This window comes from Calidris pugnax, unplaced genomic scaffold (assembly GCF_001431845.1).
Source record: "Calidris pugnax isolate Ruff unplaced genomic scaffold, ASM143184v1 scaffold8, whole genome shotgun sequence".
NCBI lineage: Eukaryota > Metazoa > Chordata > Aves > Charadriiformes > Scolopacidae > Calidris > Calidris pugnax.
The window spans coordinates 15,953,931-15,967,068 of record NW_015090830.1 but is presented as its reverse complement, the minus strand read 5'-3'; the positions used below and the strand labels follow the sequence as shown (position 1 = coordinate 15,967,068).

Below are 13,138 nucleotides of genomic sequence, written 5' to 3'. Positions count from 1 at the left end.
TTATTTAAAAAAAAAAAAAAAAAAAAGAGGGGTGGGGGTGAAAGGCACAGGTGGATAAGTAATCTTCTGAAAGACATTAACCTACAAACACTCCACATACATCCTTGTATAACTGTTTTGCAGCTCTTCCTGGCAGCCACATCCCCCAGTTTACAAGAGAAGTAAGGGTAAAGTTGATTCTTTCAGTACATTGCATTTCTAGCATCTGACTTCAAATACAAATTTGTACAAATGTACAAAAAAATGTAAATTATGACTGTTGTTGAGTATAAAGTGGCAGCTCATTTTAGTTCTGCAGTAGTTCACAGTATGAAAGCCTATTAGTGCTAGGAAATTGCTTTATCACACTTCTCAGTAAGCATATTTATTATTTGGTTATATCTGTCTATAAGGCCTTCATTTTCTTCAGTGTTTCATTCCAAAAGTCTCTCAGAATTAGTGTTCCAAGAGAACACTAAGGAGTGAAATATTTTCCTTTTATAATGACAATTTAGTCTTTATATGTATCATGGAGTTAGTTTATCTGTGATACACCAACATTACAGTATTTTCCTGGACATAGAATGTGTGTTTTGTGACAGTGGCTGTTGTATTATACTACTGACAAAAGTAAGGCAGGCGCTCCCACTGGCTTTGATGAATTCTGCTTATGTAGTTGCTACGAAACATAGGGTCCTCTGTGAATGGTTTGGGCATTTACATATCAAATGTCTCAGCATTACTAGAGTACCTGTTATACCATACTCAGCACAATGTTATCCATGTCTTTGTCTCTCGATTTTCAAGTACTAATGTTTTGTATTTCTTTCCTTGCCACACTCAGCATCCTGAGTGATTTCTCTCTTCTGCATGCTGAGATCAGCCTCTATTAATTTTCTTCCCTTTACCCACACGGGACTGACTCTTTAGAAGACCTGCTTCTTCTGCGTTTGGCTCTCCAAAGAGTTCAAGTTGCTCTGTGGATTTACAAGTTTTATATGTAAATGAAAGAGAAAAGGCAAGATGCTGAAATACGTTAGCAGGTAACAATTAGGAAGAGAGGAGAGGTGGGAGCCTAGAGGTCACCGGGATGCTGAAAGCATGCAAAGATCACACAGGGTCAAAGAGTTATCTCTGCAGATCTGCTTCTTCCTTGGATGTGTGTCATATCAAACCTTTACCTGGCTGTTTAAGCCCATAATCAGTCACTGCTTGCTGTCCCGCGACCCACTGTCTGTCATCTTTGTAAGGTTACCTTTGCAGCAAGACAGACAAATTTTTAAAAGCCAATCAGCTTGTTTTCAGCCCTGCAGAAATAGGAGCAGTCACTTCTCCCTCAACTCTGAGCTGCAAAGTGAAAACTTCATATGGATAAGAACTATAAGATGTGCCAGGTACCTTCAAAACCTGAAGAAGATGAGTATTTTGATAGTAGCATTATTTTGCAAGGGGTGGCAACGGGTCTGCAGGATCTGCTCCACGTGTGGCTGTGTCTGATAGGAAGGCAGCTCCTACGATTCAGGCTACCTCCCAGTTCACCACTGTCCCCTTGCAGTTGTATCTATTGCATGGATTGGCATGGAAGCTACACATAACCTGCTCACCAGCCACAGGGGTCCTTGAGAGTCAGGCACTGGCCAGCCATAGAACGTTTGAAAGGGCAGAGTTCAGAGCGGGCAATTTAACTGGATTTGTTGAGTTTTTAAGATGATAGCACATTCTTCTAATGTCTTCAGGACGTTGGGTTTGATGGATTTTTTTCAGTATTTAATTCTACTTATTCAACTGTTTAAATCTTATTACACCTCACCATAACACACCTCTGAGATTCTGCTATCTGGGGAAAAATGTCTCTTACTGACTTTTTTCTTGATAGCTGTGAAAGATTTCATGAAGTAGCTTCTTCCTGTGACACTGCTGCCAGCCACGAGCAAGGAGAAGTGCTATTTCCAAATGAACACACAACCACCAAATGAGAGAGTGGTTGGCTTACAAGATGAACCAGTGTTTACCATTCAATAATGTCTTTTTTCACCACTTGTTGACTGACTCACATCTGCTGATAAATTCTGAAGCCCTAAGTCTTGTCCTGGATTCAGATGGAAGGCAAGTTCACGAGAAAAAGCTGACCATATTGAACTGTACTAAATCTTTGAACAAGGACAAGTTGTCAGGTTTTGAGGGCTGAACTTGTCAGACTTACTTTTGAAGTACATAATTTTGCAGGCAGAATTTAAACATCAGTAATTCACTAAGATCTGAAAAGCAGCCTTTATATTTCTAATGATTCTCTTCTCCTGATGACAAAGTGGTTCTTTATTGTACATTCTTTCCTGCAGAATTTAATTGCAACGTGTTATCTTAGAGAGGTAAATGAAATTCTGGGTGACAAGAGTTGCTGAGCAAATGGTGGAGCCTTTTTCCACAAAAGCTTCCTGTGATTAATGAAAATAGCCTGCCACTGACCTCTGCACTGGCCGCCAGCCACCCACCGGAAGAGTAAATTACATGTGGTGTATAAGCTGCAAACACACGTGATGAAAAAAGAACACAAGAGAGGGGCACTGCGGTCTTTCATTTGGGAGGACGATCCACGGTGATGCTTGCTGCCTAAGTGGCGAGGACGCTGTGAGAACACTGCTTTGATTCAGAGGGTTAATGAGTGTCAGTGTGTAAACACCGGTGCGGTCTTTCTGCTGAGGCAGTGGATGTTTATGGATGTGAATTTTTCAGCAGCTATAAACGGAAGGTCTATTTGTTTTGTCTGAAGTGCATGGGAAAGGCTTGATCATAATGTCAGAAATTCAAGGCTAGCGGTTTAAAAAAAAAAGAAAAAATCCTTACGTTTCAAAGTTCAGCTTAAAATGTCGTGGCACGGCTTCTGGAAGGGAGGCAGCAGAGCAGGCAAGCACGGCACCGGGGGCTCTGCCCTCCCTGAAACACGCCTGCACGCCTGTGGTTTAAGAAGGAAGCAGCTCAACACACACATCTATGGCTTTATTGCCTTCGAGTCAAGATGGACGGCGGTAGATAATACCACCTCTCGGCACAGGGACAGCAAACAACAGCTCGTACCTTTCTCCTACAAACCCGTCTGCCCCGGCTGAATATGATTGACTGAGAAGTCACGTACTCAGCCTCATCCATCTCCCCAGTTGGCGGAGAAAAAAAAAAAATGCAATTCAGGTTTCAGCATTTTTGTAATCCCTCTGAGCCTCCCATTAAATTTGCTCTACTGTGTGGGAAAGGATTAAAGATTCTTTGGGCTCCGAAACACAGTATACAAAAATTAAGTGCTACAGCGTGGTTTGTGGTAAGGCAGCGACTAAAGTGCACAGCCTGCCACACAACCCGGAGCAGCGAGTTCTCTTTGATAAGTAACACTTGTTGACAGCTTAAAAGTTGTGTTGGTAACACATGCCGCAGTCGTGTATGGCCTTTGTTTCAAATATTCTGTATGCAAACATACTTCATAAGTCATTTCAAAAGTGATCAGGGTTGTTCGTGTGCTGTTACTGACTTAGTTCAAAGTGCCAAAAGAGGGAATAGTTGCTGGCAAGGAGAACTTCTGTCCCTTTAAGAATGGCTCCATAAATCCACCCTTGTAATAAATATTTCAGGATTAAAATCAAAGCGTTACAAGTTTCAGACAAGGCTGTTTATGAAGATGAAATAGTTCATTTCCTAAAAGGCAATATTATTTGCGTTTTATGTGAGTGTGGGCATAGATGAGAAATTTTTATTTAAGAGCTGCCAGGATTTTTCCCCTCAAAAATGGTAAATGAAAAATACTGAATCATTTCTTTCTCTATTTTTTAACTACTTTGAGAGCCTAAGTTGCTGTCAGACTTAGTTTGTGCAGTATTACATTCTACTAAATCTATTGTGCTTAGTGTAATTAAGCATCTAGCCTTTTTTGTCCTAATTCCATAATTAAATACATGATTTTTTAATTATTTTTTTTTGTGAAAAAGACACAGAGCTACTGTGTACCCAGGCTTTGGGCAGAAAGTAGGGGTGAGAAAGGGCATAATAGATATTAAAAATTAGACTCCAAAATCCATACTTTTAAAATAAGTGTTGTCTTCTCCTATTTACATTAGCGGACTTGCATGAAACATCTTCCTTCCACATCTCAACTGTTAAGCAAAGAGCTGTGTGTATCACCAACTGCAATCTGACTACAATTTACCAATGCTACAATGCGGACTATAAAGTACTAAACCAGAGGAATCAAAGCATCAGTGTTGCATTTTTGTCACTTTTAATTTCCTCATTGCACTGGAAAGCACAAATATATGAGGTGCCAATACCATCTCATAAACAAGAGGTCAGCTCCAGTGTGTGTAAAATGTTACTGCTGAAATAAATGTGTAACTGTTTTCACCATTTGTAAGACAAATTAAATTAGGTTTCCAGAGGAACTGGAAAACAATACCGTACCGTGCAATTTATATCTAGGCTGTCCACCCAAAAAGCGTAACAAGAAATATCTGCTGACTGTATGCATCCTTCTATTTTTCATTATATTCATCTTTCATTTTTCTAAACATACAGCCTGTTTGCTTTTCCCTCTGTAGTTACTTCTAATGTTAACTTTTAATATGAACCTTTGAACAGTATTCCTCAATGTCATAGTTTCAAGATATTATATATGCAGATCTTTTATGTATCAGTTATTTTTCTTAAGGTCTAGGCTGATAGCAGTGTTATTTACCAAAAAAGTGCTCATAGAAAGAAAAACGTCATTATGAAAAATCTTAATATATGGGCTACTCAGTTCTTGGTGTGTTTTCAGTCTCTCTTGTGAAGCTAAAATTATTACCTGTTTACCTTCCAGTTCAAGATTTCTGATATTTTTATTTTATTTCAGGTTACTATTGGCCAGCTGTATTCCACGCAGAAATTGGTTATTGAGAGTCCTGGAAACACATAGCTATGAGAAGACTCTGATCCTGAAGCAACACTGGACCATGTTCAGCATCCTACAGTGCCACATACAGATGCATAAACTCACTGCACATGTCTGAGCTTTTCTGTTCAGCAGAAGAAATGCCTGAGAGACTCAGTTTTTGGCAACCAAAGTACTATTTTCTAATGGTTCACATGTTCTAAAATATATTGCTGTGATTTATAATAGCATGTAAGGTAGTCTTTAAATCTGTTTGCTTGTATGTCCCTTGTAATGAAATAGTTCCTGCCCTACTTTGACAATAAAACTTCATTAAACTACCTGTAACCAGATACATTATTCTGCTGCTGACCTTTTCTCTCACTGTGCACAAAAGATGTGTTAGATTTAAAACCCCTCACCCAGTTACTAAGTTCTTTTTGAGACTGTTTCATTTATAAGTATACAGCTTCTGAATTAAATTACTAAATACATAGTTCATTTTAAATATTTAAACCAGAGATGAACCGAGTTTTCATCTCCTGGACTTTGATACTTAGAAATATCACAAGCTGCATTGTGTGGTTTCTTTAAAGAGCATCCCTTGACATTTCAGGAGGTGACATAAAAATTTCACTAGTTCTTTAGTATCCAAGAGTTAATAACCAGTCTCATCCTCCTTTTAACAATGAACAGATCAGAGGGCTGGAGCACCTCTCCTATGAAGACAGGCTGAGAGAGTTGGGGTTGTTCAGCCTGGAGAAGAGAAGGCTCCAGGCAGACCTTAGAGCAGCCTTCCGGTACCTAAAGGGGACCTACAGGAGAGATGGGGATGGGTTCTTTATCAGGGAGTGGAGTGATAGGACGAGAGGTAATAGTTTTAAACTGAAAGAGGAGACATTTAGATTAGACATTAGGGAGAAATTGTTTACTGTGAGGGTGGTGAGGCACTGGAAGAGGTTGCCCAGAGAAGTTGTGGATGCCCCATCCCTGGAAGTGTTCAAGGCCAGGCTGGACGGGGCTTTGAGCAACCTGCTCTAGTGGGAGGTGTCCCTGCCCAGGGCAGGGGGTTGGAACTTTGTGATATTTGAGGACCCTTCCAACCCAAACCATTCTATGAATGTAAGTCTTGCATCACCGAGCCTTGGGAGCTTTAAACTATATTTTCACCACTGAGTCCTTTCTAAATTTGTTGAGATGCAGCTATTAGCAGAAGGCACCACACCTTATGCAAGGTTTCACAAAGCTCTTGAAATCTGCAGGAGAAAAAAAACCTAACTGTGACAGTAACTCAAGTGCTGTAAGTCACAAATCGGCAGCAAGCTTTGCCTAGCAAAGTGGAACACAGTATAGGTCTTTATTGCTTACTATTAAATCTGTAGAATAATCAACATTTTTAAGACAATATGTTTTAAAAAAAAGACAAGCAGAAATGCAGAAATTTTGATCAGGTTCTGTTCAAGTCATTGCTATGCTTGAATTTGTTTTCTATTAGAAATTGCAGAAAAATTAAGCAGCGCAAAGCTTTTTTAATGGCATTCAGAAAAAAAAGCTTCTTTTTAGAGGGGATTGTGGGCTTTATTAAGAAGAGAAACAGAAACTCAAGACTAGTTCCATGACACTGGCCTTTGAGAACCTCCCCTTACTTTTCATGCTTCTCAAAATTCATCTTTGTTTAGAACTTCCATTGTTTTGGTTTGTTCACGCTGTGTGATAAGGTAATTAAAGCAGAGGATAGACAAAAGTGTCCGATTTAGAACAAACTCCTATTTCTCGCTACCATTTAAAGTGTATTTTATAATTTTGTAGAGTTAGGTTGAAGTATGTAGCAATGCATTCTATTAACGATATAGTGTACAGAATAAGCTACTGTGACTTCCTGAAACTACAACTGTAGCCTCCATTCTCACTTTCAAATAAAAATACAGTAATAGTTGTCCTCGCGTTAGGTGTATAAGTATTGCAATGTAAATTGTGTTTAGTGGCCATGTTATTCAAATGGATTGCAATTATTCTAATAGGTAAAATACATTAGATTCTGTATTTTAAGTCTCCACATTCACAACTGGATAATTAAGTGCACTTAAGTTAACGGTGAAAGTGAAGGGAAAGAAAGGTTTAATTACTATTTAAGCTTCCAGTAAACTCAAAGAACTGTTACAAGCTTACACTTTTAGTGGACCCAGGCTTGGAAGGGCTCCCAGTTTTACACTCTAAGGGACTTGGTCCCTAAAGCAGTGCATGCAAAGATTTAAAGATAAATCTTTGTTTAAAATGGCTTAATTAGTGGAACAAGCACTGCACACCAATTCAAGACCTGCAAGTGTATGCTAAGAAACAAAATAAGCTTCCCTATAAATAACGTAGCCCTAATTTATAAAGAGGGTCAACATTTTTACTATTTAAATCAAAGTTTTCACCATGTTTAAGAAAAAATGATTGTTTTCAAATGGAGGCCCTTTAAATATGCAATCATTTCTTACAAAATACCAGTACCTTTCCAGTGCAGTTTTCTTTATTGTTCAGTTTCCACCAAGAATACAGCTGTAGATAGTACATGCTGTCATACAGGTCCCTCAGAAGTATGAAGGAGATTACTTCTCCATTAATGCCTGAAAATTCTGTTAAGTTTCAGTGATAGGTACAGTTCTGCACTCCTAATTCATGCCTTGTGCTCCTACTTTTTGTCTCAAGGTTACCACTCAAATTCTCTCTCCTTTAGCTATTTATACCTCCAAAGGAGCAGTAGTAGCCTTCACGATACATTCTACAGAGAGGACTCATCAAGAAAAATACAAAAAAAAAAAAAAAAAAAAAAAAAAAATCAGGCTCTTGATTTCCCTCTCTCCCCAATCCATAGAGCAGAGGTTAAGACAGCTCACTTTCTCAAAGAAAAATTGGTTCTTATGGCAAAGTAACCATCAGCTTACCATACAGTACTTATATATTACTTATTCAAAGTAACATAAGACAACTTCTGCTGCTAAGGACCAAAAACTTGTGTAATACTATCTAACTTGTTAACAAAAGTGCAAAGCTAGCAAAGGTATTAGCCTTTACTAAAATCACTGCGTTTTATAAGTCCATTCCCTCCCTCTTTTGGACAGACTATGTGTTTCCTTTCCTCACTAACACATGTGTAAGTGCACTCTCCATTACTCTTATTTATGTGCATATCAGTTGTACATGATTGGAAGACACCTAGAAATACTATTTTTTCCTTGCCTAATGTGCGTTTTCAGTAAATTAACATACCCAGTTCTGTATAAAAACATAGCTTACCAAATGCTTTATTATCGAAATCCGACAAACTGCGGACGGAAAATACTTAGAAACCACATCTAGCTCAGGAAGCCCAGCGCAGAAATAATATTTGTAGGCTGGGATGCCTTTAGGATTACGTTCGTACCCGTTTGCCCTGTTCCTACTCTTGGGGAGGCACGTGGTCCTCATCCCTGATGGAGCCAGCGTCCCGGAGAGCTGGCACCGTGGTCCAGCCTCAGAGCTGCTGTGCTCTTACAGCTGCACCTTCTGTGCTTCGCCAGTTCCGTTTACGTTGCAATACTCATTAAATCTCTCTCTTGGCACATTGACAGGAGCTTTGTTGGATTTTGTCAAAGCAGTGTAAACAACAGGAATGGTTAAAACACAAAAGGAGTGATCTCATGACTTATGTACAGCGTCCACCATTATGAAAAGTATATCCTTTTCCTTAGAACAGAAAGGAGCTCAATAAATGTCTTTACTAGAGCTGCAATGTCTTAGCAAAACAAGCTTGCTTTTGTATTATATTAAAAATGCTTGTCTGTTCCTGATCTCAACATTTCAGCAAACCATTAACCTCAGCAGTATGCACCAAAATTTGAATGTTTACATATACTGAGGTTTGTCATGACTTTCACAGTATAAACTTGGAAAAAGCACTCTGAAATAAAAAAAAAAAGAAAAAAGAACAAATTGTTTAATATTAGTAACTGTTTAAAGGGCAGGCATTTCTGTTGTGTGTTACAACTCCTCAAGAGATTTCATTGCAATTGACAGCTCAGTTTCAAAATGCCCAGATATGTCAGAGGTCCAGCTGTCCTGGAGGAAAGCAACCCAAGAGAAGTAGAATGTGAACACTTTACACTGAACTCTTTACATACAATGCTGAAATAGGCCAAAAAGGATTTTTAACTTACTACTCCCATTTCTATATAAAGCTTCACCAAGTATCCAGGCATTAAAAGCATTACTTTCACCCTCTAACATCAGCAGGCAGAGAGTAATTTCATGGAGAAGCGCCAGTCCCTCGACTTCCAACAATGCAACATAAACGCATCTCTCCCCATACCCAGCAAGGACCATACGTACACATAAACAGAGTCAGGAAAGAGCTCTGTGCCGACTGTTTTCCTGAGTTTTCCATCATGATCTACAGTGAAATCCTGGCATTATTCAAGTGAGGAGTATACTGTTCACTTTGTTCCACAGTTCTTAACACAGGCATAATTATTTCATACTGTTAGGAATCTTTTGCTCGATGACCTTTTTATAAAAAAAGAAGGAAGGTGTGTAGCTCTTTTACTGAGAGCTTACATTCTTACTTTTTTCAGTATTTTAGAATATAAGAATAGTCCACGAGCCCTTAATGTGGAAGCAGGAAAAAGGAGAGAGAAGCCAATAATTCTTCCAACTCTGTGTATTTTCTACAACTGTAAAAGGAAAAAAATAGAAGTCTCAAACCTGTTTCACAAACACATGCACCTTCAAAGGATTCTGCAGCTCGCATAGGAAATTAAACATCATCAATGTGTTGCAAGAGATGCTTCTTTCTAAACTACTTACCTTTTTTACTGTGAAGCCCAATATCTACCGAAGCTTTACAGGAGGGGGAAGCGATGGTAAGTAGTGCATTTAAATGACTACTGTTCTGTGTTCAGAGTCAGAGAACTATGGAGACCTGTGAAGAATGTACAGGCTTTCTACTGAAAGAGTGCACCCCATAAATATTTATACCAGTCTTTGGCAATATGCTAATCCAAGACAAGTAATTTTCCCTCTCTTAAAAAAAAGAATCATGAGAAACAATTAAGGTGATTTAATTACTGCCACGCATATACAGCGGATTTTGAACTCTTGACAGATGAACATTCATCACAGCGCCGTGTTATCCTAACCCCGTAACACAAGGCTCTGAACAGAATAGACAATTAAACCTAGATCGCTTCCCCTACCTTCCCGCCGTACTTTGGGCTGGATCCAAATCCCAGGGAAGCCAATGGGAGCAGAAGCCAGGCTTTTCAAGTACTGACTGAAGGCCTCAGCTTTAAATAAAACAGAAGTAGTTTGCATGCAAGTTTGCAGTTCTTCATTACACCAAAGTAAATTTAGCTTCACAGTCCTTTTCAGAATCATTTACATCTGAATTTAAATGCAAGCGCAAGCGGCAAAAAATCGCTTAAGGAAGATTTAACTTTGATGTCCTTCACAATAACTCGCTATGGAGTTTCAACTACATTAAACTTTTTGGTTTTATATACACCTATAAAACCATTTGACAGCTGTTTTTCCCTAAGCCCTTAATCCATGGCCGGGGGCGGCGGGGTGGGGAAATGAAATCTGCATAAAATGAACATCTTTGGAGCTGGAGTTTTTCTGAGAGCGTTAACAAATCTTTTATCATTTTTTTTTTTTTCTTAAGTTATGGGAGGGAGAGTGTTTATGAGCACATCCTCCAAAAGTTATGCTCTGAATCTTTATAAAATACTACAGTAACAGTAATGCAACCAAACGAGAAGAGTGCTTCAATTAACATTTTACTCTGTTGGGCCTCCTGATTTAATGGAATTAGAACTACTTCATTTTGAATACATTTCTTTGAGAATAAAATTGCAATTACGCCACGTATCTCAACCAATGACCACGAGCAGCAGCCCTGTGCTTTGCTGATGGGCTACACACATGGTCGAGTTCTGATTTTTACACTGCTGCCCAATGTAATCTTTGCTGAGGTTTTGCATTTCTGCAGCCCCCAGTAACCTCATCTATGAAAACGCAGAGAACTGTGTGTGTAGGCAGTGTTTGAAACCAGCTTCGGAAATCTGTGCTTCTATAACATCGTACAAGTACCAAAATGTACTATTTATTAAAAAGTGAGTGTGTTTGATTCTCGTCTGAGAGGTTCCCCCTTTCACAAAAAGTAATGCTTAATAATGAATAAAAACACTTCACCTGTTACAAAAACACAAAAATGTTGTGCTTTAATTCTCACAATTTGCAGGATTTTAGATCGGCACCAGTTTTCTGAAGCACTCAAAAGCATTTTACTGTTTAGTCCCAGCAAATACTTTCCCATGTCTTGAATTTCAGATCACGCATCTGAAGAGAACAGATAAATGTTAGATTTTGTGATGTGGATGTTTTCCACCATTGCCCATAGTTTAGACCTGACTCTCCAAGGTACCAGCTCTGTGCCTCTGCCCAGACACAACCATCAGAATGTGGATACTCCTTTAAATTCTGGATAAGGAGAGATCCCTCCCTCCCTTTTTTTGGCAAAGTTTCCTTCTTCTCTGAAGCAATTAATAAACAAAACACAGAATAAGAAATGGTCTCCAGAAGCCCCAAATATTACACCGTACTTAAATGAAGAATCGATCTTACTGCTGCTAGCATCACATACCAGCTTAAGAGCACACCGTTTCATTGACACAACCAGCTGAAAAAAGGCTAATTCGTATCAGCTCATTCCAAGTAATATCCTGTAATCCTGTAACGCACCATAGTTTTAAAACAAAGTAGTAGAGTTCACTATTCTCATTTGAAACCTTCCATGATTTGGCAAGAGTTTAGTGTGACCTGGAAAACAACATTAAGAACTTTTCCTGTTTGCCCGCATTTTCAAAGCCATTATTCTGCGCGCAGACGGGTACTGTTCTAACAGCTGGATGGTTTAATTTCAGAAGAAATTAAACACCTCTTCATATTTGGCTGTATTGTCATGCTATGGTTTGTGTACGGGGTTTTTAAGGGGGAGGGAGGGAGGGAGGGAGGGCAGGCTGCATTTCAGCAGTATTGGATCTGTTAGCAAAACTGCAGGAACTGTAGCCTGAAGCTCCCTCTGCTTCACATCTTTTCCCCAGAAAGCACCCTGCTTCTATCTCCAATTTTGTACCAGCTCTCTCAAGAGGCAGGTTATCTGAAGACTTACTTTCAAGTAGAGGGAATTTTATGGAGGTGCAAATTTTTTCTAAGGTGCTCACAATGGGCTCTAAAGTGTTTTACGTCTTCAGAGGAAATGAAGACCTGAGAAAAGTATGCTCTGTTTTAAAAAAGAAAATAATCTTCCAAGCTCTTGCTGAGGAATTTACATCCATGTCAGAACATTTTCTGCATTCTGACAGTATCTTATCTACTTGTTTTTTCATCCAAAAAATTAACCCAAATTTTGAGACATTTTATCAGAATAAAATGAGTCAAAGCTGTGGAAGAGCCAGACCAAAATTCGACTGGAACCTGCCTATTTTCCACCCGTGCTGGTAAAGCTTCCTCACCTCACGGCTCTGCACAGGATGCCTGTTCCAAGAGCATCCTGAGCCATCATGTACTCACAGGGCCACCTGCCTTGTGGCTCTGGCAGGACCACAGTCATTTTCAGCTACAGCCCTAAATGCTGCTTCCTGATGAGCATGTCCCTGGTTACCCTGAGACACACTAATAGCTTGACCCCCTCTTTAGGGTAGGGGCACAACCAGGCTGCAAAGCAAAGAAGTATCCCATTATGTTTTGCTATCAAGAAAAAAAAGAGTTGTAGTGGTGAGCTTTTTAACTTTTTCAAAGCTTTTTTTATTCTTACAAACCCATTTTCATTGGTACTTTTTGCTTCATTTCAGGACTTGGGACACCAGCAGTAGTCAACCTCTAGGCTTGCAGTGCAAGAGTGAAGACTACAGAAATCATTTCAGTGTCCAGTGCCATAAAGTCCACGGTGTGCACACAAACCCCTTTCCCAACAACATACAAATACTGAAAAAGATGTAGCAAAAGAAGTCAAATAAATTATAAATACTCGAGAAATGTGGTGCAAAAATGTAACATAAGGAGAGCTGGACTAAGGCACTTGTTTCCATTCATTACTGAGGACACCCTCTCTACATCGCATTGTCACTCCTCGGTGAGAAGGTCATCCAAATCAGTCACTGCTCCCCAAATCTGAAAACTCAGAACCATGTGTGAGGCAGACGCCGTTTTTTACTTCAGAGTGCGTTACTCAAAGGTGTTACCCAC

General features: G+C 39.3%; 1 protein-coding gene across 1 annotated transcript in view; it reads left to right on the top strand.

Moving 5' to 3' along the window:
* Positions 1 to 5,223, top strand: part of LYRM4 (LYR motif containing 4) — an 85,894-nt gene extending 80,671 nt beyond the window's left edge. The window contains exon 3 of the mRNA XM_014940923.1: positions 4,853 to 5,223. Within this exon, the coding sequence (XP_014796409.1) occupies positions 4,853 to 4,915 (63 nt within the window). The 3' untranslated portion in view covers positions 4,916 to 5,223. The remainder of the gene's footprint in view (positions 1 to 4,852) is intronic.
* The last annotated feature ends 7,915 nt before the right edge of the window (positions 5,224 to 13,138 follow it).